Source organism: Felis catus, chromosome D4 (genome assembly GCF_018350175.1).
Source record: "Felis catus isolate Fca126 chromosome D4, F.catus_Fca126_mat1.0, whole genome shotgun sequence".
In the NCBI taxonomy this organism is placed as follows: Eukaryota; Metazoa; Chordata; class Mammalia; order Carnivora; family Felidae; genus Felis; species Felis catus.
The window spans coordinates 89,332,045-89,355,347 of NC_058380.1; the positions used below are offsets into that span (position 1 = coordinate 89,332,045).

Here is a 23,303-nt window from a genome sequence, read left to right on the forward strand (position 1 = left end):
TTCTTTAGGTTTTTAAAAAATTTTTTAATATTTATTTATTTTTTTGAGAGAGAGAGACAGAGCACGAGAAGGGGAGGGGCAGAGAGAGAGAGAGACACACACAGAATCTGAAACAGGCTCCAGGCTCTGAGCTGTCAGCACAGATCCCCACACAGGGCTTGAAATCTGGAATGGAGAGCTCATGACCTAGACCGAAGTCGGACACTTAACCGACTGAGCCACCCAGATGCCCCATTTCTTTTTTTTTTTCTTTTTTAAAGTAGGCTCTATGTCCAATGTGGGGCTTGAACTCACGACCCTGAGATGAAGAGTCGCATGTTCTACCGACTGAGCCAGCCAGGCGGCCCGGTAGATTTGCTTAGTAATCCCTTATTTTTCTTTTCCAGCAGCATTCACTAGGATCTCCAGTACAAGTAGACAGCGTGGCGGTAGGATTCTTCCCTCGTTCTGATTTTAACGGAGCTGCTCTGAGTATTCCAACATTAAGTATAATGTTTGCATGGGATTTTGGAAGGTAACTTTTACCAGATTAAGAAAGGTTTTGATTTCTAAGCGTTTTAAACAAAAATTATGGGTGTTGCATTTCTAACAAAGGTCCTAATGACGACTGAGGGGATTATATGGCGTTCTTCCTTTGTTAGCGTGTTTCATTCAGGAGTGGCCAGGCCGTGTCATGAGACCTTACGAACCTTGAAATCTCAGAGGCTTAGCACAAGTTCGTTTTTTCTTCATGTCAGGTCTAGTGGGGGCAGCCCCGGTCTGGTTTCCCTTGGAAACTTGGAACTCTGCCATCTTGCGCCGGATATCTAAGGGTGTCATGGTGAGGAAAGAGCGGGCATGAAGGTGGCACCCATGCTGTGCCCGGCCCACGGGGACACGTCTGGCTCTGAGGGGCCTGCCTGCGAGGGGCTGGGAAGCAGAGTGTTCCCCTGCGCCCGGGAAGGAGAGGCGGCCAGATGGGAGCACCCGAAGAAGGCATCTAATGCACGAGGTCTAGTCCGTTCACCGGTGTACGGGCATTCCGCCCCTGCACCCAAGGGAGAGTGCCGATTTTTACACACTGTTGGCTTGGGGTTGCCAAGATTATTTTAGAAGTTTCGTGCAAGTATTTGCCTGTAGTTTTTTTTGGACGGTTGTCTTGGGTTTGATGTCAAGACTGTATTCCGCTCAGAATGAGTTGAAAAGTGTTTCCCCTTCTGTTCTCGAGGGTGTGCAGGTGGGCCTGAAGCTATTTGTTTGGCACGAATCACCTGTTAAGCCTGTCTGGACTTGATGTCTGTGAGTGGATTTCAAACCAGATTCAATTTCTTTAATGTCAGGAGCCTCTTCTTCAGGGCTGTCATCATGGCCCAAATACTTCACTTGTGGGGATTTTCAGTTAAGAGGACTGAATGAAGGGGTCTGCAGAGTGCTTGGTCCGCAGGATCTACATGTATGCAAGTGATGAGGGAGGTGGCAGCTTGCCAGACCTCTTCCAGGTCCTACCTCGCTGGGCTCTCACCTTATGAGGTGGAAGATGACAATACCTCCACTGTCGGCTACAGAAACCAGGAAGTGGAGAAGGGGCCGCTTACTTAAGGTCTCTGGGCTTATCAGCTGCGGAACCAGGACGGGAGAGAACAGTGTGAGGCCATTGCACCCACAGAAGACCGGCCCTGCGCATGGACCTAAGGTCTGAACGGGGGTGGGGGCAGCTAGGGGAGGGTCCTTCTCAGGTCATCTGAGCATCCTGAGTTGCTGGGCCAGACATGCAGATTCCCAGGCCCCTCTGGGGGTGTCAGTGGAGCCCAGGCATTTAACCAGGATGGGCGGTACCAGCCAGGCCTTGCAGCTCTGGTCGGCAGGCTCAGTGCACCCATCTGCACCTGGCCCGTTACCTGCCAGTCACCTGCAGGGGGGGTGGGGCCAGACCAGGCTGGTTCTTGGTATTGTCGGCTAGTGGAGGACACAGGACCTCTCTTCTTTCTCGTGGGCAGGACAGTGAAGGGGGCTGACACACAGGCTGGGAATAAGTCCGATGGCTCACCTTAAATGGAGGAGACCTAGCCCACCTCAGATAGAAAAGACCGGAACTTACCGGGCTGTTTCCAAGCCCATGTGTGCTGCCTTGTGAGTGGCAGGCGGATGGAATCTTGCAGAGGGTGCACCTTCAGAGACTAGCTTTAGGGGCTTTGGAAAGTAGCCCTAGGTACCTCTGTGCCCCCTGAACTCGACCTTGGAAATTTCAGTTTTTTTAGGATGCTGGGTTTGAGGGAGCAGTACAGGGCTTGTGCATTAATCTGCTTCTGGAGTCCCAGGCCTAGGAGGGAAAACCCCAGATAGGGGCTGGTGACCTCTATCCCCCCCTGCCAAAACCACCCGGCCCCAGCGCACGGGCGGGCCCCAGGACTGGGTTGTTACTGCATCCTGCCGGAGGCCCCGCCTGTGTGGAGGCAGCTCGGACTGTCGCTTGGACGCTTTCGTCTGTGTTTATTTTCCTCTCATATAAAAGTTACAGGTTTGAAATGTCTGCAGGAAGATGCTGCTATCAGCCAGGTTAGTGGGGGATATATATATCTTACAACGAACGTCGCGGGGGCGTGTGTGGAGGCGCTTCTGGAGAGCTGGGTTCGTGCTGACCTGGCGTGTGCCTGCCCTGCCGCTGGCCCCGGCCCCACCTGCAGGTGAGAATGACTTTCCTCCCGAGGCAGAAAGTCACGGGCAGCCTGCGGTGACGGCACAGGGTCTGCAGCTCCCAGAGCCCTGAGGGCGCCTCAGCGAGGCACGGGGTGGGAAGCCCGTCAGCCAGTAAGTTAAGCACACATTGCCCCTGCAGTCCTCACACAGGGTCGCCCTGACACACGGGCCCCTCGTCCCCGCCACGCTGCCTCCCCCTGCCTGGCCGGTCGCCAGACTCTGACCATGGACACCCACCTGACCACGTGTGTGGCGGAGACACGGCGTCAGTTATTTGTGGCACGGTGGCCCCCGCGCGTGCACACGACAGCATCCAGCGGAGCTGTGGTGGAGGGAGGTGTGACGGGAAGGGAGAGGACAAGACTGCAGCGAGAGGTTCCAAGTGGGAAGCAAGCCCACCCTCAGCACTGAACCACACACTTCAAACAAGAAAGTGACACGTTCCGGCCTGTGGCCGCAAGATCGCCACCAGAGGGGCGTCACTGGCATTTCACAGATGTTCCCCCCTCCACATACAGGACCACAAACAAGTGAAGGGAGCTGTTCGAAACCCATGAGGGACTCAAAGGGACTGGTCGTTTAGGAAGTTAGATCCTGGCATTTGCTTGACCAAGTCCTGAGCCCAGGAGAAGCGAGCGCTCAGCCACAGACCAGGACACGAGAGGCGTGGGGGCAGCCGCCCGGCCCCTCTGTGTGCGGAGAGCCCCCTGTCTCGGACCGTCAACCTCAGCAGTGAGAGGGGTTTCCAACAAGGAAGACGCTCTGCCGGAGGAGAAAGCAAGCCTGCCCCGGGTAGACACTGCCGTAGCCAGGCCGGGCCCTGTCCTCTCAGGGCGGAGCAGCCCTGGCTCCACCCGATGGAGGCAGGTAGGAGGGGAGCCCACGGGGCAGGGGGGACAGGAGATGGAGTTTAAGGCACACAGCAAGTGACAGAGGAGGGGGCCGCGGGCCTTCCCCAGGACAGAAACACCCCTCCGCTCTCCACATTCACTCCCCCGGGAGCTCCCGGCCCCAGCTCAGATAAAACAGAAGTCCTCCTTTGCTCCTCCCTCTGCCCACTCCCCAGAGCGCTAGGTGACAGGGGCGATGAAGGGACAGATGGGGGACCACCGTGAGGGCCAGTACCGTGACGGGAGCACCAGCTCCGGGCCTGCTGAAAGGCCACCTGCCGGAAGAACCTTTTGGGGCCACATACGAAGCTCACGCCATTTTGCATGTTAAAAAGCAGGGCGGGGGAAGTGGAAGGAGCCTCCCTGGGTCTTCTCTGCTCTCTGCCCACCCGACCAGAAGTCCCCTTCATTCCAGGTCACTGGAGTCCAGCCCCCCCCCCCCCCCCGCCTTGCGAGGGTCCTCTACCTGTGTGTCACGTCAGCAGATCCGGGACCCTAGGACCCGGGGTGGGGGGGGGCGAAGAGGCCACCATCCCCGCCCCCACCCTGTCTGCTGACATCCCTGTGCTGTTGCCAGGCGGGGGAGGGGTGCGGAGGGGGACACAGAAGTGAAAGCAGAAACCAACACCACGGGTTCACAAATCGGGAACGAGACCCGCCTGCTGGCTCCACTGCGGGCCTGGCGTCTGCTCCCGCGGGGCCGGGAGGCTGCCGGGGCTCCCACCCGTCACAGCCGAGGGCTGGCTGGGCCTCGGGGCCAGGACGCGTGCAGCCTGCCCGGGGACAGGTCCAACGTCCCTCCCGGTCTCGGAGCCGCCCTCGGGGCCCCTCTCGAGCCGCGTTCTCCTCGCTCGCGCCACCCGCTTCTAGGTTTTCTCCTCCCGGTCTGTTTTTCTCCTCGTTATGTTCCTGGGCTTGATCTTCAGAGACAGTTCCCACAGCGCCTCCTCCGCCAGGTGGTCGCTGAAGTCATTGAAGAAGTTGATGATGTCGTCGTTTCTCCGGATGTCGTAGTGCCTGGGGGGGAGGGCGCCAGTCAGAGCCGGTGGGGGCTGCACGCACCGTCCCGCCCCCAAGCAGGCCCCAGGAGGACACCCCGCTCCTCAGGACCCCCCACCCCCCCAACTGCTCTGGGGCCGCCTCCTACGTGCCGTGCAGGGAACAAGCAGGCCACCATCTCCGCACGTGCTGAGCCTCACGGCCCGGCGGTCCCGTCCCCTCCCCTCCCCTCTGCTCAGCGGCGGTACTCACGCTTGCTGGAAGCATCGCATGCTGTCCAGGATGTTGAACTGCTGCCACCGTTTGGAAAAGTTCACCTTCCCGTCGATATAGTCTGGGTTTCCCAGGTGAACAAAGGTGAGGTCCTGCAGGATAAGCCCCCTGGGAGGAGGGAGAGGCCCAGTCACCGCCCTGGATGGCAGTCGGGGCCCGCGGGCTGCGCCCGGGCAGTGCGTCTGGGAGTGTCCGTCTCTTCCGGCGGGAAGTCCCGACCTCCGAGCTGTGGGTCCCCGGGAAAGCCAGCTCAGGTGCTGGACAAGCCTCGTCACGTTAACAAACGAACGGGAAAAACATAACAAAGGGAGGCTCTCCAGGTCTCCCTCCCCACCGAGTCTCGGGTTTGCTTAACAGGTGAGGGAACATGCTTCTGACTACAGAGGACACGAAGCCACGAGGTGAGCGATGGGGCACAGACGACGCCCTCTCAGGAGCCCAGCCGGCCACCCCAACGGGAAAGCACGGTGTGAGGGCAGAAAGGCGAGTCAGCCAAGGGAGGGTCCGTGGCGGCAAGATCTGGATCTCCGAGCGTGAGGGCCCTGAGGGCAGCCCTGGCCCCGGGACACCACCGAGCCTTCTACCCCTCTCTCCGAGACTCCCAAGGTGTCCCAGCTTATTAAGGGCTCTGCTAACAAACCGGTCCCACTTTGATTTTTTCCGCTATTTCCCAGAAGATGCTTCTCCCCCAAAGCCCCGCTGAGTCCATTCCGTACGCACACTTGGGGAAACCCTCTCTGAGCTGCTTTACGTGGAGTGCTCTCGGGGCCCGCAGCTTACTGTAACATGCAGCCAAGGGTGACGACCCCTCCCTGAGGTGGGGGTGGGGCAGAGAGAAGTGGGATGGGGAGATGGGAGAGGTGCAACCCTTTTTAAAAAATATTTTTTGCATTTATTTTTGAGGGGGAGGGGCAGAGCGACAGGGAGACAGAATCCCAAGCAGACTCCAGGCTCTGAGCTGTGAGCACAGAGCCCGACGCGGGGCTTGAGCTCACGAGCCGTGAGATGGACTGAGCCCCCCAGGCGCCCCTGGTTTTAAAGTTAGAAGTAGAACTGTCTGGGTTGGAAACCCTTAAGGGAGGGTCTCTCTGAGGCAGCGGGGGCTCTACTCACAGGTACGGGATGCAGGGGGGCTCCACCTCGGAGAGGGCGGCCCGGTAGGCGCGGAAGGAGGACGAGCTGTCGATCAGTGTGCAGTACTCGGCCAGGCCCTGGGCAGGCGGGACAGTGTGTGAGGGCGGGGATGCCAGCCCCTCCTCCCTGCCCGGCACCCCAGAGCCACGGCTGAGCGCCCGGGGGCCCAAGTGGGCTTCTTCTGAAGCACACTGCGACCTGCGTCATGCCCCGAGCCTGCCTCTGCTCCTCCCTGCACTCGAGGCAGTGACCTCCCCGAGCTGCCCTTTCGGCACGCAGGGTGGGGTTCTTGCCAGTCTCACCCCCAGCTTGTCTCTTCCCCTGATGTTTCACCTCCTCGGGAACCTCCTACGTGTTCCTGGAGCAGCTGTTGTGACTGTCCCACACTTCTCCGTACGATACTGTCTTACAATACTGTCCCCTTGTGTCACCCCTTGAGATGACACCTGAGTGGCCCAGCTGACACCCAGCCCCTAGGGGCTTTGCCTCTCTTAAGGAACCTCTCGACACAAGGATAAAGGTCCAGGTCCTTGCCCGACTCCTCCCTGCAAGGCCCTCATGGTCCAGAGCAGGGCCCCTCCCCAGCCCCTGTCCTGCTGCTTGAAGGTGCCTAACTCCCAGTGTGTGCCCTCCCATCCCCTCTGACAGGAATTCCCAGGATTTCCTTCTTCCCAGGAAACTCTTCCTACTTGGGTCTTGGTGTGATGGACGCTTCCTCAGGGGGCCTCCCCCTGGGGCACCTGCCCTGAAGAGACCATCCAATACATCTCTAGCCTGTTCACAGTATGTCCGCAGTGACCAGTGTGACCCCCCCAGCCCAGAGCAGCCCCTCCAGGAGCACGGGTGGATGGGAGGAAGGAACAGGTGAAGCTGGGACCCAGATACGGGCCTGCAGCCCAGGTGGCAGGACCCTGTGAGGGGACAACCCCAGCTCCAACCGCGAAGATCAGAGATGAGCCACGGAGAACCCAGGTTGGGGGTGCAGAGCAGACATCTGTGTGCCTGCTGCCACAGCTGGCTCGCCAGGGGCCAGGCAGACCCTCCCTCCCCTGCAGACACTCACCTCCGAGGTCTGTTTCTGCCACTCCAGCCTGCGGATGGGTGCCGAGTCCAGTGCCGAGAGGATGGCCAGGTAGGAGTTAAAGTTGTTCAGCTTCCGTAGGTGCTGCGGAGGGAGGGGAGGCCGTGAGGCGGGCCCGGGGCCGCTGGGCAGGGCCCAGAGGAGCAGACTCTGGGCAGGGCGCCTGCAGTTACCTTCATGATCTTGATGAACTTCAACAGCAGCCGCTCCCTGTCCTGGGCTTTTTCTTGTAACATGATTATTGAGCGGACCCTGCGTGAATCAAAGAGAGAGAGACCACTGAGCTGAACAGTCTCCTCCCAGACCCGCAGGTGGTCCTGGTGGAGAGGGATGTGGATGCCTGCACTGCGTGCCCAGGGCTTTCGAGGCGCCAAGCACAGGCCCCTGTCTCTGCTCTCCAGGAGCTCACGGCATCACAGGGATAGTCAGGAGGCCACACACCAAGACGGGGTCCTCCAGATGGAGGTGCGGGAGCATCGAAGGAGAGAGTTCCTGATGAGCATGGGCCGGGGCACCACTGGGGCTGGAAGTGCTCTTCAGGTGGCCTCCGGACTAGCCCAGGGGACGAGTGAGCACGTGGGGGAAGAGGCTGCCTTGAGGACCAGCAAAAGGCCAGCCTTACATGAGGACGTCACGGGGGCCACAGCAGCCACTCGAGGAAGAGCCACCCCTGCTTCGTCTTAGGTGCCTGCCCTGAGCACACCCTGAGGACCATGGCTCTGAAGGGCCCCGCCTGCACCTCCTCCTTGGAACCCCTGAGGACGCCCCATGGAGGCTTGCTACAGTTGAGCTGAGGAGAAAAACCAGCAAAGTGGGAGGTGACCCACGTTCTCTCCAAAAGGCAGTCCCCAGAGCCTTTTAACAACTACTAGATGCTCTGTCGGTGGCAGCGGTGGATGGGGTGTGGCTGTGGCCGGGGCCAGGTGCAGGCCGCATGGCTGCCACGCTCTGAACATCCTCCATCCGATGCCGAGAGGCCATGGGCACCTTTGAGTCACATCTAGGAAAGCTACCAGTTCTGTTACACATTACAGTGTAAACAGTTCAGACCTCATTCTGTGCTAAGAATTCAGGGCTTAAAGTATTAACAGAACACCCTCCTGAGCTGTTCTCTTTCAGGCAGAGGCCGGGTGAAGTTCAGCCTTGAGGCTGCCTGGGGGCTGGCAGTGACCAGTGCCGGTCGGCACACTGAACTCCCCTGTCGCCACCCAGGGCAGACATTACCAATCGATCCTGGCACTCCCCAATCTCAGCCAGCCCCCCAGGTGGCCCCTTCCAACATGCAAGACCCGCCCTGCCCTGTCCCTGCTCTTTTCCTGCAGTGCCCAATTAATGCCCAGGGCCTTGGAAGAAGCTGGGAGGGATGGAGGGGGCACCTCCTCCTTGCCCTCAGAGCGCTCTGTGGGGGACGGCGTGGGAACCCGCTCAGATGCGCCTTACCAGTAAGACATGTTGTTGAAGTGCTCCGTGAACTGGGTCAAGTTGGGGCTTTTCTCCTCATTCTGCTCTTTGGCCCAAAGCAAAACCTCAGGAATCTGAAAAAGGAAGCAGACTGGATGGAACTGGAGCCCTCTGGCTTCTCTGTGATGGGCCGTTTCTCCTGTCTGGGGACAAGCAGTGGCTGCTTGCCCAGGGCAACAGACAGCCTTATCCCCAGTCCCCAGCCCTGCTCCATGCCATACCTCTATTTTATAAAAGAGCTCAGCGTCCAGCAGGGTCAGCTGCTCAGCTATCTCATGGCTGTGGAAGTCGTGTAACGTCCCCGGCCTAGAAGACAGAGGCGAGATGAGCAGTCGGGACGGGACGGCAGGAGCTGGGTGGGCCTTGTTCTGCGGCCTCAGAGCCGGGGAGTGGGGGGGGGGGGTGGGGTGCAGAGGGAGCAGCTGCCCCTAAGCCCGGCCTCACAGGAGGATGGCAGCCACAGAGCTGACAGGCAGCGGGACGGGGCCACACTGCACTCAGGCCCGAGACCCTGGTGCTCTGCTAGGTGGGTAGCCCCACTGCCAGGGCCCAGTGGGAGCAGAGACGGCACCACAGGGCTGAAGGCCGAAACACTGACAGGAAGTGACACATCAACAAACATCTATGGCGGGGGCACAGGTGACAGACTGGAGACTACATCCCCGGGTTCTGAGGAATGTTCAGGACGGTGGGGATGGGGGGGCGGGGGCAGGCAAGAGCTCGTGGCTGCCACGTTAGTGCTGGGAGGACAAGAGCTGACCACGGCCCGGAATGCATTCGCCTGTCTCCTGTCCCAGGAGGCGCCCCCGTCCTGGCTCCTCACTTCCTCGCCAAACGGGGACTCATCACACATCGTGACCCTGGAGAAGAGGCCTAGCCCCTGAGGCACCCGCTGGACCGTCCACTGGGCCGAACCTCGTGGCAGGGCCCGGGCAGAGCCAGGGCGCGAGGCTGGGGAGGTACGCCGAGGGCAACGGAACGGAGAGGCTGCGATCGGGGGCAACTCTGCCGGAGGAAGGAGCTGGAGAAGCCACGGCTGGACGCTCACCTGGCGGCCACCCCCCTGGCTGCCAGGGGCTGGTCGGAGTTGGCACACCTGAGCAGCTTCTTCTGGTCCACCTTGTCCAGGATGTTCTTCCGGAGCACGCGGGCCAGGCTGAGCTCCCCGTTGCACACCAAGCGAAAGACCAGGTCCATCAACAGCTTCAAGATCTCTTCTGTCAACTCCACTAGGCTAGAGGGCCAAGGGCCACGCGGTGAGGGACGAGGACCCAGCGTAGGAAGGGGATGCCGCCGCCGGGCCCACATCCACCTCACAAACCCAAGGGTCACGTGACAGCGGCCAGCAACACCGGGGATGGTCCCACTGGTGACACTTAGCGGTCGCGCCCTCCACAAGTGCCTGCTGGCACCGGATGAACACCAGGCCCCTGTTTGTGCTTGGGCTATGGAGACATTAGCATGTAAATCCCACCCCAGAGGAAGTTCCCGTTCCCATCCAGGTGACAGTCACTAAGTGGTCCCGGCCCCTCAGACCAGCCGCCTTGCCTGTAGGACACTCCTGCACCCTCTCTGCATCGCACTTCCCGAGCACAGCGGCCCGAAGGCTGTGCAGTCATGGACTAAGGCCTCCCTCCCGCAGCAGGGAAATGCCTTGAAGGCAGGGGCCCTGCGGTTTCTTCCCCGCAGCTCTCCAGACCTAGGAAAGGGACCGGCCGGATGGGTACTTGTTAAGTGAATGGTGACGGTGAGTGCTGACTTGGGGGGACGTGGGGGACTGAGGAGAGCAGACAGGGCCTCCACTACTGCTGGGGGCTGAGGGCACAGGTGCCACAGACCAGGCCTTATGCTCCCGTGCCCTACGCGAGGGACGCCCGGCCAGGTCTGGGTGGGAGGGCCATTCTCCCCAAGGGGTCTTGTTAAAGTGGGTGGGAGAAGCTGGTGGCATGTGACGGGATGGATGGCCCTTTCTCCCCAAGGAAGCCTGCAGCCTTGGCGGGTGGCGGGGTTGGGGGGATCCCGGGATGCCCGAGGGCTCCCCACCTGCCTCCCTGCCATCTCACGGGCAGATGCACTCACCAGAGCTCATCCACCACCCGCACCAGCACGAAGAACGTGTTCTTGCTCACGCGTTTCTTGAACGTGTCGGCGAAGGGAGAGAACTTCTCGTACGTGGAGCGTGGGTTAAAGAAAGGCATTCTTACACAGGCAGGGATGGTGTGGTGGCGGGGGGAGGGCTGCCTCCCCCAGCTGCCATGTACAGAGAGCTTACAGTGCACAGGAGCCCTGGTCCCCTGGAAGCCGCTCCCCTGCTCCTCGAGGCCAAGCTTCCTGCAGGGCTCACCGAACCGCTGCAGGCTGCCTTGCTGAGCCTCAGCTGGAAAAGGGTGGTCAAAACCCACATGTCCTAAAACCTCCAGGTCTCCAGGGAAGGGGCATGGCCCAGAGGGGCTTCCTGCTCTCTTGCCCTGGGTCCGCTCAGTTCCCATCTTTCCAGAGCCTCCGAGGCCCCTTCCCCACCGCAGCCACTCCAACACCTGTTCACCTCCTGCTCCTCCCCAAGGTCCTGGTTTCTGCCCAGAAAGTCACAGATCCTTGCCATCCTCTCCAAACCCTTCTCTGGCTGTCCTTCCTGCTCTTCCGTGATCCACGGGACACTGGAGGGGTGGGGACACACCAAGGACCGTTGCCAGAGCCTGCTGCACAGGACTTACTAGCCAGCTAGGCCTAGGATCTTAAGGCTGCAACATTCCCATCAATGCCTGAAGCAGCTGAACAAGGTAGGTGCCCTGAACCTGAGTTGGGAACCTATGTCAGTGGCTACTCTCCCACCAAACAGCCGTACAGGTCATTTACCTTCTCTGAGCCTATTTCGAATCACAGAATAGTGATATCACGGCACCATCCATAATATGGCAATAACATACGAAACAGTACCGTAACTGAGTGAGCCTTCATGGCACGGGATTAGTTAGCATCCTGCCCGACGCTAGGAAGTTCTTGACAGGTACGCTGAGCCAGGCCTGTGAGCAAGTGAATGCAGACTATCCACTTCAGTCTTGAGGGACCAGGTCCTCTAGTGCTGGGGTACGGGGACAGCGGAAGGAGCGACAGAGGTCTGCAGGAGACATGAGCCTGGTGGGGGAAGCCTGAGGACACACAGGAAAGGAAGGTAGACAGCTGGGAGGGAGAACGCGGGACTTCCTGCCCCAAGTAACAGAGGCTGTCCAGCAGAGGGCAGTCGTGGGCTGTGACAGGGAGAGGTGGCCAAGGAGCAGATGACCCTGGGCTGGCCGGCTTTTTAGAAAAGCAGGTTTGAGAGAAAGGTAATGACAGCGGCTCCCGGGGCCTTGGGTCTTTCTCGGCTGCTCCCGCACAGGGTAGTCCCTGAAGGGGTGAGCCCTCGGGGCAGATGTGGCCGAGGGGCGGGAGTCGACTCTCCCTGGACACGGTACTTCTGTCCGCCGCTGGTCTGCCGCCAGGCAGAGTGGCCGTGCCTACCTCTGTGGCTGTTTATCGGAGTCCCGATTCCGGTAAGCCCTGCACACTTGGTTCCTGTCACCTCAGTGCCCTGGGGCTCAGCTCAGAAGCTGCAGGTGCCACTGACCTGGGTCTCTTTGGGGGCCTGGGTGCTCCCCCCCTCGCAGGTGCGCCAATTCTAACTCCTTTTCAGGACTACTTAGTGACCGCAACCGCCATCAGGCAAGCCCACCCCCCATCCCTTATGCCACCTCACTCAGCCCCTGGGCGAGGACAGGGGCTCGAAGAGCAAGCCGGGCCGGAGGGACACGGGAAAGGATATCTGTACTGCAGCTTCTTGATGAGCTCCTCTGGGGTGATGAAGGTCCTGTAGGTGGTCAAGAAGGCCTCACAGTACAACACCAAGTCTAGAGAGAAGAGCGACCATTGAGGGATGGCTGCCACTGGCAGGGGACGGAGATGGCAGCGTGCCTGCTGCACGTATTTGCCATCTCTGACGACACACTGAGCGCGTCTTGTCTGCCCTAAGACCTGAGACCCAAAGGGCCTTCATCGTCATGGGCACAGAGAAAATAATCCAAACTCATCAGCAGGATTCTGAAGCCAGGTCACCGGTAATACTTTAGGGGGCAGTGTCCAGGGGCAAAGATCTTGGGAATTTCCACATACTGAGCGATAAGGCTGAAGGGCCACAGCTCAGCACGTTGCTGGAACACAGAAGCGCCAGGGAAGGGAAGGCCAACCGGGAGAAGCCTGGCCCCGGCGGTCGGGTGGGACCCAGACCAGCAGCTCCCACCCCTCACTCCCTGCCCTTCAGAAGGGCTGGCTCTAGCTGGGGATTCCCAACGTTCCCAGAATTCCAACAGCCCCCTGGCTCCGCTTGTGCTGGTGATGCAGTCCCTGACGCTAAAAAAAAAAAAAAAAAAGGAATGTTTTAAACGCAGGACACTCCCCATCACAGACTCCCCGTCTGGCCAGGCTTAGGAACTTCAGAGTTAATTCTGTGCCGGAGCTGAGGTCTGAGTCCTGACTGGGTCCCAAAGTGTGTGCTGCTCACGGTGAGGCCGAGGGTGACACACGCACACGGTTTAAATCCGTGTTCTTCTCTGGACACGGACCCCTTCTCTGTCTTCTCTCATTCGTCCCCCACCTCCCCAAGTGCAAGAATCTAGGGGACCAGCAGAGGGGTGGGCCCGGCTGGCGCAGCAGGTGTCGTGAGGGAGGCTCACAGGCTGGAAACGCACAGCGGGGCCCAACGGCGTCGTGCTCAGGCGCCTCCTTCCTGGACCCTCCACTCAACCGGCTCACTGATAACCGGGCCTTTGTTCAAAGAGGCGGGGGCAAGGAGGCAGAGGTGAGCCCCGCACAGGCCACCGCCTGCTTCCGGAAGAACAGATCCAAGTCCGCGTGCCCTGAGCCGGGGGCTTCCCGGTACAGTGCCACCGGTGTGGTCTCTGGTCCACGGGAAGCCACCCGCCCAAGGAACGTGCCGTGTGGCCCCTGGCCTCCCCCGCCCCAGTCCACCCCAGGTACAAATGACTGTTTCCCCGGAATCCTCAGGATCTCCGTGAATGACATCGAGAGGAGGCCCCAGTCGGCAACACCTGCCCCGGGCACGGCCCTGGAGGAGGCCCCAGTCGGCAACACCTGCCCCGGGCACGGCCCCGGCAGACCCAGACCGGGTGGCTCTGGTCTGCCCTGCCCTCGGGGCTCCCTCTGGCCACACCCGCAGGTAAGCAGCTCAAAGCCGAGGATGGGAGCCAGCTCCCGCTTCAGCCCTTTTGGAGAAAGGAGAACTGTTCCTCTCGGCCCAGCTGAGGACGGCGCTCAGGCGGGCGTGGAGGAAGGTTTGCCGCAGCAGAGCAAGCGCCACTTCCCCAGTGCTGGCCGCGTGCCGCGCTGGCTCTGTCGGCTCCGTGCACCTCCCTGTCCCCGAGCCACCGCCAACCTCTTCAAGCAGCTGAGGCCGGAAGGGGAGGGATGTGCCCGGATTTGAACTCCGGGACCGGGGTCTGCCCTAGTCCAAGGAAGCCGGGGGTAAAGAAAGCCCAGTGGCTACGGTGAATTTGTTGGAGTCCTTTCTTCTTTTTCTCTATTTTTCAAATTCTCTGCCACGTGAACATTTCTGTACTATTTTCGTAACTTAGAAATTCGCAGAATCGTTCTGTGTAACGTATTTTGGGAAACCTGCTATAAAAACAGGGACGTGGTCATTCATAAAACTAAGATTGGCGGTGTAAGGTTTCAGGACTGGGGTGTTTTAATTCTTCCCACAACTGACTTTAATCCTGCGGTCACATCACCTTTTCACTCCTTTTCAAAGACATCAACAGGACACCAGGCAACCGTCCCCCGTCTTGGCTGAGGTCAAGGCCGTGGCGCCTTCCTCACGGCCCTCCTCCTCCTCTCCCCGTCAGAACTCAGGGCACGACAGCTCTGGTGCCAGCACAAATTCTGCCCAACAGTGGGTGCCCTGCTCCTCCAGCCCCGTCAGTGGATCAGGACGCTGACTGGGGCGGCAGCCGCGTGCGGAGGGTCGGAACCCCACCCTGTGACGGTGCTGCCACTGCTCTGGGGCTGAGGCTCCCGGCCGGAACGTGTGCCAGGACCTCCGTGAGTGAAATCCATCTAGTGGTCTGGAAAAGCAGAAAAAGCTACCCACGTGTCACCGTGACATTATTTGAGGGACCGTGGGGGGAGCGCCTACTGGGTGCCGAGCTCTGCACTTGGAGCTCCGTCTCCACTGACCCTGGGGGCCCTTGGGGTCATCACTACCTTCACCCGTGGAGGACACGCCCTGACAGGGCTGCGAAGCAGCGAGCCCGGCTCTGTCCCCCGGGGTGGGCTCTCCTCACGGTGACCCTGCTGCACCCGGGCCGCCGTTCCGACCCGCTCAGGGCTGGCAGGGAGGGCCGCGGAGGTTAGGACCAGGGGATGCCTGGAGAGCCGTGACAAAGGCCGCCACACGGGGCGCTGACGCACCTTTCCGGTCTGTCTCAGTAGCGTGCACCAGCAGGATATCTCCGGACCCGCCACGGACGTCCGGCCCATCATCACCCTGCAACAAGAGCAAAGCAGGGCGTGCGGCAGAATTCGGCCGTAGGAGAGCTGCGCCGGGGAGTCCGGGGTAGGGACGAGACCAAGTCCCTGCACTGTGGAGACCCCGGGGCCCCCTTCCCTCTGGTCTCTGTCACCCGGGAGCGGCGCGGCCGCGCACGGAGGCCAGTGTGCCTGCGTGGCCCGCCCAGCTCTGCGCGCTCGGCGGGCAGGACAGACCACGGCTCGTCTGGGAGCCGCCCGCACACCAGGGCACCCCACTCTGGGTCACAGTGGGGTCAGGGGACAATAGTACCATCCGATCTCTCTCTCCTCACCGCCCCGGGGTCTCAGAGGTGGGGAGGGCGGGACCCCGCGGGGAGGCAGGCGGGGCTGCCAGCGGCCGCTCCGAGAAGGCAGCGGGGGCAGTGGGCTCCTTGCGGGCGCACCCGCTCCCACAACTGCAGCCAGCCGCCCTGCGTTACTGTTTCCCCAGGTGGGAGGAGTCACAAGTCCCTCCACAGGGAGCACTCCCAGGAGCCCGAAAGCGTCACAAAGACGCTCGATTATGCCCGACGTTGCTTATGGGACACCAGCTGCCGTCTCCCGACTAAGGAACGAGTCTTACTTTCATGTGGGCAAACAGAGGCTTTAGCCCATAAACCTGCTGGGAGCCAAAGAGAGCTGGCAGCAGGTGAGCCTGAGAGCCCACACCCCTGCCTCTGATCCTGAAGGACACCCAGCCCGCCAGCCTCCGTGGGCCCACGGCCCGCAGGCTCAGAGGCGCCTGCCTCTCCGAGCACTTCTGTGTTTCCACGCTTGGACTCGAGTCCCGAGAGCATCGTGTGTTTCCAGCTAAGGGTGAGGGCAGCCACGCCCACGCCCCGATTTTTCAGGACTTTCTGCGAAGGGTCACGAGACGTGACTTCTGTCGGCAGAGGAGCCAGCTGCCCCAGGGTCCCCGCCAGCCTCGCCTTTCCTGTCACGCTCTGCGGTGCCAAGGGCGGTATACCCACTGCTTGTCTTTGCATCTGCGTGCCGCCGCAGCCGGAGCCCAGAAACAGTCCTTCCCCAGGGCGGGGTCAAGGCTATGACATGAAACTGTTCCTCTGTGCTTCCAGAATCGCCATCCAGGCAAGGCACAGGACAGAGGCGGCTGTGGCGGCTAGGCCTGGGATTTCTTAATCAGCCTGTGTCTCCCACACAGAAACTACCGTGGGGCATTCGGGCAACAGTAATACGAAGGCGGCTTATGCTAATGAGGGCTCCCCATCCCCATGCTCAAGCTCTGAACTGAACACCCTCCACAGAGTTCACAGTTATGATACCTCCGGAGTCCTGTCCTCTGGGGCTTAGGTTACACGACTCGCCCAAGATTACTCTCTGGAAGTACCAGAGAAGGGGACACGGGACATTTTCTCTAGAGTCCATCTGTTTGCCCAGTGTCCTTCAGCACCCACCGTGGCCCAGGCACGGGGTCAGAATAAATGCCGTGCACAGAGCCTAGGAGGCGTGGGGTGGCCACCTGGGGCGTCGGTGCCTCACTTGGGTCTTCTGTTTGAGACGCCTCCCGGTTCCATTCTCCTCAAAGCCCTCTCACTCCCTTTATGGCCCAGACGCTCAAGGAAGGCCTGTCCTCACCTCTTGCTTCAGTGTCAGCCTTGCCATGATTTCATTATGGTCGATGAGGGACAGCTCGTCAACTTCCTCCTCCGACCGAGCCAACTCTGAAGCATCTGGTGACCTTGGGGCCCTGGAGGGAGAAGCGGTTTGTGTCGCAAGCGTCCAAGAGGCCCCAGCATCCAGGACAGCAGGGGCCCGAGGCAGTGAGGCCCGCTGCGTGAGGACTAGGAGTTACGACTGCCCCTGAACAGGTCCTTCTGGAACTGCGGCTACAACGGGGAAATCCACACCCTTCCCCCCGCCCCAGCACAGGGGGCCCGAGTGGGGGCTGGAGCCAGGGCACAGACTGGATTTCTGGTGCCACTACCGATGAGCTCTGTGACCTTGGGACGTTTCTTGCTCTCTGCTCCGTCTGTAAGTGGACGGGATTAAGAAGGCGATCAAGGTGGTTTCATTGGACTATTTAAATAAGTGATGGGATCAGCTGCTGTTTGTCAAGGCCACCGTCCACATAGTCGGTATTCAAGGACAGAAATGGCAAAAAGGCAAGCAGCTTGGGAGAGAAAGTTCGCATGGCTATTCGCGCCATTCCTCAAGTTTTTTTCTAAGGGCCGCCTTTCTGTGGGACTGAGGAGTATGAGCCGGGCAGACTGGCCCGTGTCCTCGGGGGTGCTGGGTTTAGCAGGAGAGGCGGACGTTAAAGCCAGCAGTTGGGGCACCGGCCCGAGAAGGACACAGCACAGTCTAAAGGCCAGCAGGCCCTGGGGCAGGACACACGGGCTGAGGCCTGAAGGACTGAGCCGGGGTTTGCTGGTGAAGGGGGAGAAGGAGAGAACGGCCAGCAGAGGCGGGATGTGGGGGGCGAGGGGGGGATCCCGGGAGCAGACAGATGCTGGGTCTGTAGGCCCCATGCCTCCCCCGGCATCTTCTCCCACGTTCCGGTTTTATTCTGACAGTTTCCGCCGTGGATCCTGTGGTCACAGGCCACATTTTTAACCCTAAGTATCTGGGAGATAAAAACCTGTGCCCTCAGTAAGACATGGACGGCCCAGAGCAAAATCACACACAGTCATGGGAAGAACCATCTGCTTCGTGTCCCTTCAGGGTCCGGTCCGCAGTCTGGCCTTTGTGGAAGGAGGAGAACGTCTCTGTAATTGCTTCTAAGTGGTCGACACGCTCGTCCTTCTGTTTCACACAGGCCATCTGCAGCTCTGAAAAATGGTGCTCTCGGGTTCCGTGCAGCTGGAGGCTGAACCCATGAGTCTCTGTTGCCTGGCGCAGCCCCCATTTGCTGCCAGGTGTTCAACCAGAAGACCCATCATCCCTTGCTTAATACTCGGGGAGATCTTAGCCCGGGCAGACGGATCAGACGGTCTCCACCCACACGGACGGCACCGAGGAGCGGCCAAGAGCAGGCTGGGCGGGCAGCCCTCTTCAGCGGGCCCCTATCGAGCGCTTTCTGATTCTTCTTCTGCCTCTTGCTATTTACCACCTCTTGAACGGTTTACGCTTAGGCCTGGCAAGCAGGACCCCAGAGGTAGCGGAACCTTGGCCTGCAGAGGGAGGAAAAGCTCGAACTTGTGGAACATCTCGCTGAGAAGGCAGCGTCACCACGCGGCTGCCGATGGCAGGGCCAGAGAGGATCTGGAGGTCCCACGCGTACAGAAACGGACTACACGTTTCTAAACCGGGTCAGGTCTGACTCCGGCAAATGCTGAAAAATGTTACAAAAGATTAAAGACACACGGGGTTCCTGGGGGCTCAGTCGGTTAAGTGACCGGCTTTGGCTCAGGTCACGATCTCCCGGTGTGTGGGTTCGAGTCCCGCGTCGGGTTCTGTGTTGACGGCTCGGAGCCTGGAGCCTCTTCGGATTCTGTGTCTCCCTCTCTCTCTGCCCCTCCCCCACTCATGCTCTCTCAAAAATAAATAAATGTTAAAAAAATATTAAAAAAAAAAAAAAAGACCCACAACTAAATGCAGTGACTCCTGACTGATCTTGGTTCCAAAAGAATAAGCTATGCAAGCAGCTTTACGGACACTTGGGGAAGTGGAGGATGGTCTGCGTACCAGATGATACAAGGCAATTTATCATTACTTTCCTTGGGTGTGGTAATGGTATTGTAATCGGGGAAGCTTTTAAAATACTTCGGGAGGCACACTGAAGTATTTAGGGCCTGCATGTCACATCTGTAACTTACTTTCAAATGGCTTAACAACACAATACACCCATCAAGAAACTCACGATAAAAAGGTTTGGCAAGTCTTGTACACTCCCTTATTGCACTTGCACTTGGAAGAGGCCAAGGAAGGCCGGCCTGGGATTTGAGAAAGAAAATACTGTTGTGGGTGACTTGCAAAGTGGATAACACATGAGCACATCACCAGGAAATAATGGCAGGATGCTTGCCAGAGTGGAGCCTTTAAGGGTGGGATTACCAAGGATTTTTCTGGTTTACTTGTGTGTTTCTGTACTTGCCATGCTTTCTGCCCTGCGCATGTATACTTTTGAGAGTCAGGAAAAGGGAAAGGACATAAACCTAAAGCCCCGGGAGGCCTGTCTGCCGGCGGGCAGGGGGCAGCTCTCCCCGAGTGGGCTCGCTGCCTTCAGGGCCCCCACCCTACCCGGTCACGTCCTACCTTTCGCCGTCTCTGCTCTCCTTCCCAGGTGCGCCGCTGCCCAATGCGGGGTCTCTGGGATGTCCGTCTTTCGTAGCTGGCGATTCCTGAAAAGAGAAGCCAGCGCTGGGATTGTGACGGGTGCCCCAAGCCGGGCGGATCTGCTTCCCGGCATTCCTGCCTGCAAGCGGCTTCTGAGTGTAAGTTCCTCCGGAGTCATCCGAAAGGTGGACACGGGAACCATGAATGCGGTTAATCCCGCAAGAAGTGCAAGGCCCTCTTGCCTTTGGGGACGGTGAAAGGGGGCCCCTACTTATGACCATCCAAGCACCTCCTGGAAGAAAGGACTCACAGCTGCTGCTACCGGCCAAGCTGAGCCAGGCGTTGTGCTAAGGACTTCCCACGCCTCCTCTCACCTGACCCGACCAGGACCCTGTCCGTTAGCTGGAGGCACCGCGCTACTCACGCACACAGACACAGGTTGAAGGCTCTGCCCAAGCGCACGCGGCTCGGAGGCCACAGCCTGGACTCCACCCCAGGGTCGTCTGCCTCCAAAACCTGTGACCTTGACCACCATGCGGCAAACCCCTGCTGACTTCCTAGTTAGAGTCCTCAGGACTGCCACGCACAGCTGCCTCCCAGCTACGGCTCCAAGGGGTCTAGCTGCTCGAGGGCACGAGAGCCAGCCCCTCTCCTCCAGCAGCCGGGCCTGGGCATCCGGGCCCACCCCACTCGGTGACGACACGGCTGTCTGGCATCCCTGCTCTGCCGCCGCGGCCGCGACAGAAACCAGGTTAGCACGAACACATGGATCGTCCTCGTGGAGAGTGCTGCGAGGTGAAGCCAGCACCGAGCGTGGTCATGGGCAGAGGGGAGAGCCACGGAAGGCCAGCCTGGCATGGGCTCCACCGTGTGGAAGCTAAACTGGACGATGCGGGGGCACAGGTCACCAGGTGCGGACAGGTGAGGAGGGGACCCCAGGGTAAAAACAGCTTCCACAGACAAGGTCGAATCCCACAGTGTTCTAGGACTTGCAAGTAACTAAAGCGGGGCTCGCCTTGTGCAAACGTGGAAGGTCCTGCGGGGGCGTCCTCGGCGGGGCTGTCTTACCAGGGGTGACCACAATTTTAATGGGCTGGGCCCTGTGAGCTGACCACCAGGGAGGACTCGCGTCCTCATGGCCCCTCCTGTCAAGGGACTCATTCTTTTTCAAGCTTCTGAGCTTGCTCGCGTCTTGCTGCAGCAAAACTTGGAAAGCCGACTGCTCAACAGAACGGCTGTATCCGGCCGGGACAGAGGTCGACCAAGGGCAGCCACATCAGGTAGCTCTCTACGCTCTCAGGACAGAGGGCTCGTGAACACAGAGGGCGGGGGCTCCCGGACAGACCCCATCCAGCTTCCTCAGAAGCTGTTCCTGTGGGGGTAAGGGAGTGCGCTGAGGGGGGAGGAGGGGGCGAAGGCCCGGGAGGCTTGGTGGTGAGGGAGAGAGGAGTCCCTCCCTCTGGGGAGGGGATGGAAGACGGGCCTTGACACCAGAAGACGGGATAGAGAGAAATCTCAGAGAGCAACCAACACGGGGCCAGGCCAACACTATGCCGCCTCCTCTCATTTCCGGAAGACCCATCCGGCCAGGCCCGGAGAGCGTCACGCGAGCCCTGAAAGCAAAGGGAGGGCCTCCACGGGGAGCCACGTCCTCTCCCCACCGAGCCAGCGTGGCTCTCGGCAAGGCAGCGGGGCCCAGCCGGCTAGGGACCGGGAGGCTCAGCCAGGCAGAAGCAGGGCCCAACCCTGCCAGGCCAGGCCACATGCACGAGGCAGCCCTGAGGTTACTTACTCCTCGGGAGTGAGGCAGCTCCTCGCTGCTCTGGCCAGAGGAATACAGATTGACGTATTCACCCTCACCAGCCTCCTCGCTGGCGTTTTCACTCTGGGGGAGACAGGATGAGAGGAGATGCACATGTGACAGGCCCCCCAGCCCGCCGTCACGGCTCCGAGGGAGAGCAGCCTACCGGGCGGGCCCTGACCGGGTCTCTCCTCTCACGGGGAAGGAAAGAGGGCGGCAGCGGGAGCTCGGGTCTCCCTGGGGACCTTTCCCAGGCCCGAGAAGGAAGCCACTTCTGCCACCTCTTGCCTCTGTGTTACAGGGGACGCAAGTTCCCCGCTGGATCTTCTCCAGGGAGGTGAGGGCCGTTCCAACTGCCCCGGAGGGAGGCAACGTACCAAGACAGGCCAGCTCGCCGCAGCGCCGCCCCCGCCTGCCGGCCCCGGTCCTCTCCGCCCTGCCAGCTAGCACCCCGTCCCCGGATGAGGCGCTCAGGGAACTCAGCGGCACAGGCAGGCAGGGCCGCTGTCCTCAGCACCACCTGCAGCCACAGAGGCAACTGCCCCCGGTCTCAGAGTCCTCTGTCCGCACCTTTCTTCCACAGGTGTTTGTGTCTTTCTCTAAAAACGCACAACCAACCAGGAAACCAGGCGCATTTTCTGTCTCGTGCTCATGGCTGTCTCTACACGGCCACTAATCTATTTCTGGAAAATCGGGTTCCCCATCTGATGGGAACTCTGTACGGAAGGTTCCGCTTCTGTTCTGGAAACAGACACCCTCCTGTTTCACTCTGCGACCTTCCACAGACCTCCATCAGACAGGCCTGGCTGCCACTGGGGGTGGGGGGCGGGGCGGCAGACTCACGAACAGCGACACCACTTTTCTCAAAACGTGCAGACCCACGTGCAGGGGTGTGTGTGCTGAGTTCTCACCGAAGGCGTCGGGGGCGAGTCAGTGAGAGAGGTTTCGGAAGGAAGGCAGACAGTGTTCCCATGAAAGCTGCTCTCCTGAGAAGACGAGAGAGGCCCGTCCACGGTGCTGGGAGGCAGACTGGCCACGGTCGGCACCGCTAAGTCAGAGCTCTGAGACTGGTGGACGGGCGGGAAGTGTGGAGAGGAAGAGGGGGTAGACGGGAGGAAAGGCTGAACGGAAGCTTGGTTGTGAGGCACGAAATCCTGGGAGTAGGACCTAAACACAGATTTATACTACAGAATCAAAGCGGCAGACAGACACAGAAACGGGAAGATGGGAAGAAGAAAACAGACAAAAGAAAAAGTCGTTAGATTAGGTCGGCCGAGCTGGGGTAGGCCGTTCACAGCGATTCTAACGAGGACCACGGAGCAGGCCGAAGCAACCCCCGCATGCCTCCGGCCCGAGGTCCCCCAACCCAGGCACGCCCTCCCTTGAGCAGGGCCTGGGGACCGACCCGCGCCATCCGCCACAACAGAGGGATGCGGGCGCCCTCAACGACGAGCGAGCCCCAGGCGCGGTACGGGTGGTCCCACCGTCTGCTGTGTCAGAGAACCAAACCCACGAACCGAACCCGTGCCTCTGTCCCTTCAGGAACCTGGTGGCTAAATGCAGTGTGTGCCTTCAGACCACGGGTCATATTTACTCATTTCGAGTCTTTCGGATGAACTTCTTTGGTTTTATCCCTTAAAAGTCAAACGCTGCAGCCTTTCAAATACTGTAACCCGCTTCAAATCCTTTTGGAAGGGGAGTCTTAAAAATGCGATCAAAATGCTGAAAATTTCTCTGAGCTCACTTCCCTCCCTACCCAATCTTTTCTCTTTTCTTTCACCAATGGAGGGATCTTGCAATGTCTCTGGTACCACCCTAGAGCCGCGAGGCTAACACTCTCCCAAACTCTCATGGAGACAGAGAAGTCTCGAGGCCAGGTTGAGGGGTGACAGCGAGCGCCCACAGCTCCTGAGAGCCAACGAGCACTGCCCAGGCCTGAGCTCTGCTGTGGGAGGAGGGACAGAGGAGCTCTGGGGCCACCAGGCTCAGAACCTGAGATGTCACCACGTCCCACAAAGGGCCTGACAGCCTGATGCTGTCACAGGGAAGCGGGAGAAGGGCATGTGGAATGGTCTGTATCCAAAGTGCTGGCCCGGCTCACCTGCCCACCACAGATGTCAGAGTTTGCCAGAAGCCAAACTCAACACAAATGTGCACACGGCTCCCTCAAATGTTCTCTGCGTTTTGCCAC

General features: G+C 59.9%; 1 protein-coding gene across 15 annotated transcripts in view; it reads right to left on the minus strand.

Moving 5' to 3' along the window:
* Positions 1-2,452: 2,452 nt before the first annotated feature.
* Positions 2,453-23,303, minus strand: part of RAPGEF1 (Rap guanine nucleotide exchange factor 1) — a 132,076-nt gene continuing 111,225 nt past the window's right edge. For 8 of the 15 annotated variants that reach the window (XM_045043279.1, XM_045043278.1, XM_023242875.2 and 5 more), the window contains 15 exons: positions 22,024-22,296; positions 21,104-21,196; positions 19,291-19,376; positions 16,672-16,783; positions 14,977-15,052; positions 12,317-12,401; positions 10,594-10,686; positions 9,563-9,748; positions 8,736-8,820; positions 8,494-8,588; positions 7,227-7,305; positions 7,036-7,137; positions 5,952-6,049; positions 4,818-4,946; positions 2,453-4,583 (listed from right to left, as the gene is read on the minus strand). In XM_045043279.1, the coding sequence (XP_044899214.1) occupies positions 4,433-4,583; positions 4,818-4,946; positions 5,952-6,049; positions 7,036-7,137; positions 7,227-7,305; positions 8,494-8,588; positions 8,736-8,820; positions 9,563-9,748; positions 10,594-10,686; positions 12,317-12,401; positions 14,977-15,052; positions 16,672-16,783; positions 19,291-19,376; positions 21,104-21,196; positions 22,024-22,296 (1,743 nt within the window). In that variant the 3' untranslated portion in view covers positions 2,453-4,432. The remainder of the gene's footprint in view (positions 4,584-4,817; positions 4,947-5,951; positions 6,050-7,035; positions 7,138-7,226; positions 7,306-8,493; positions 8,589-8,735; positions 8,821-9,562; positions 9,749-10,593; positions 10,687-12,316; positions 12,402-14,976; positions 15,053-16,671; positions 16,784-19,290; positions 19,377-21,103; positions 21,197-22,023; positions 22,297-23,303) is intronic. The other 7 variants (XM_045043282.1, XM_023242882.2, XM_023242880.2 and 4 more) reach the window with 3 other exon arrangements.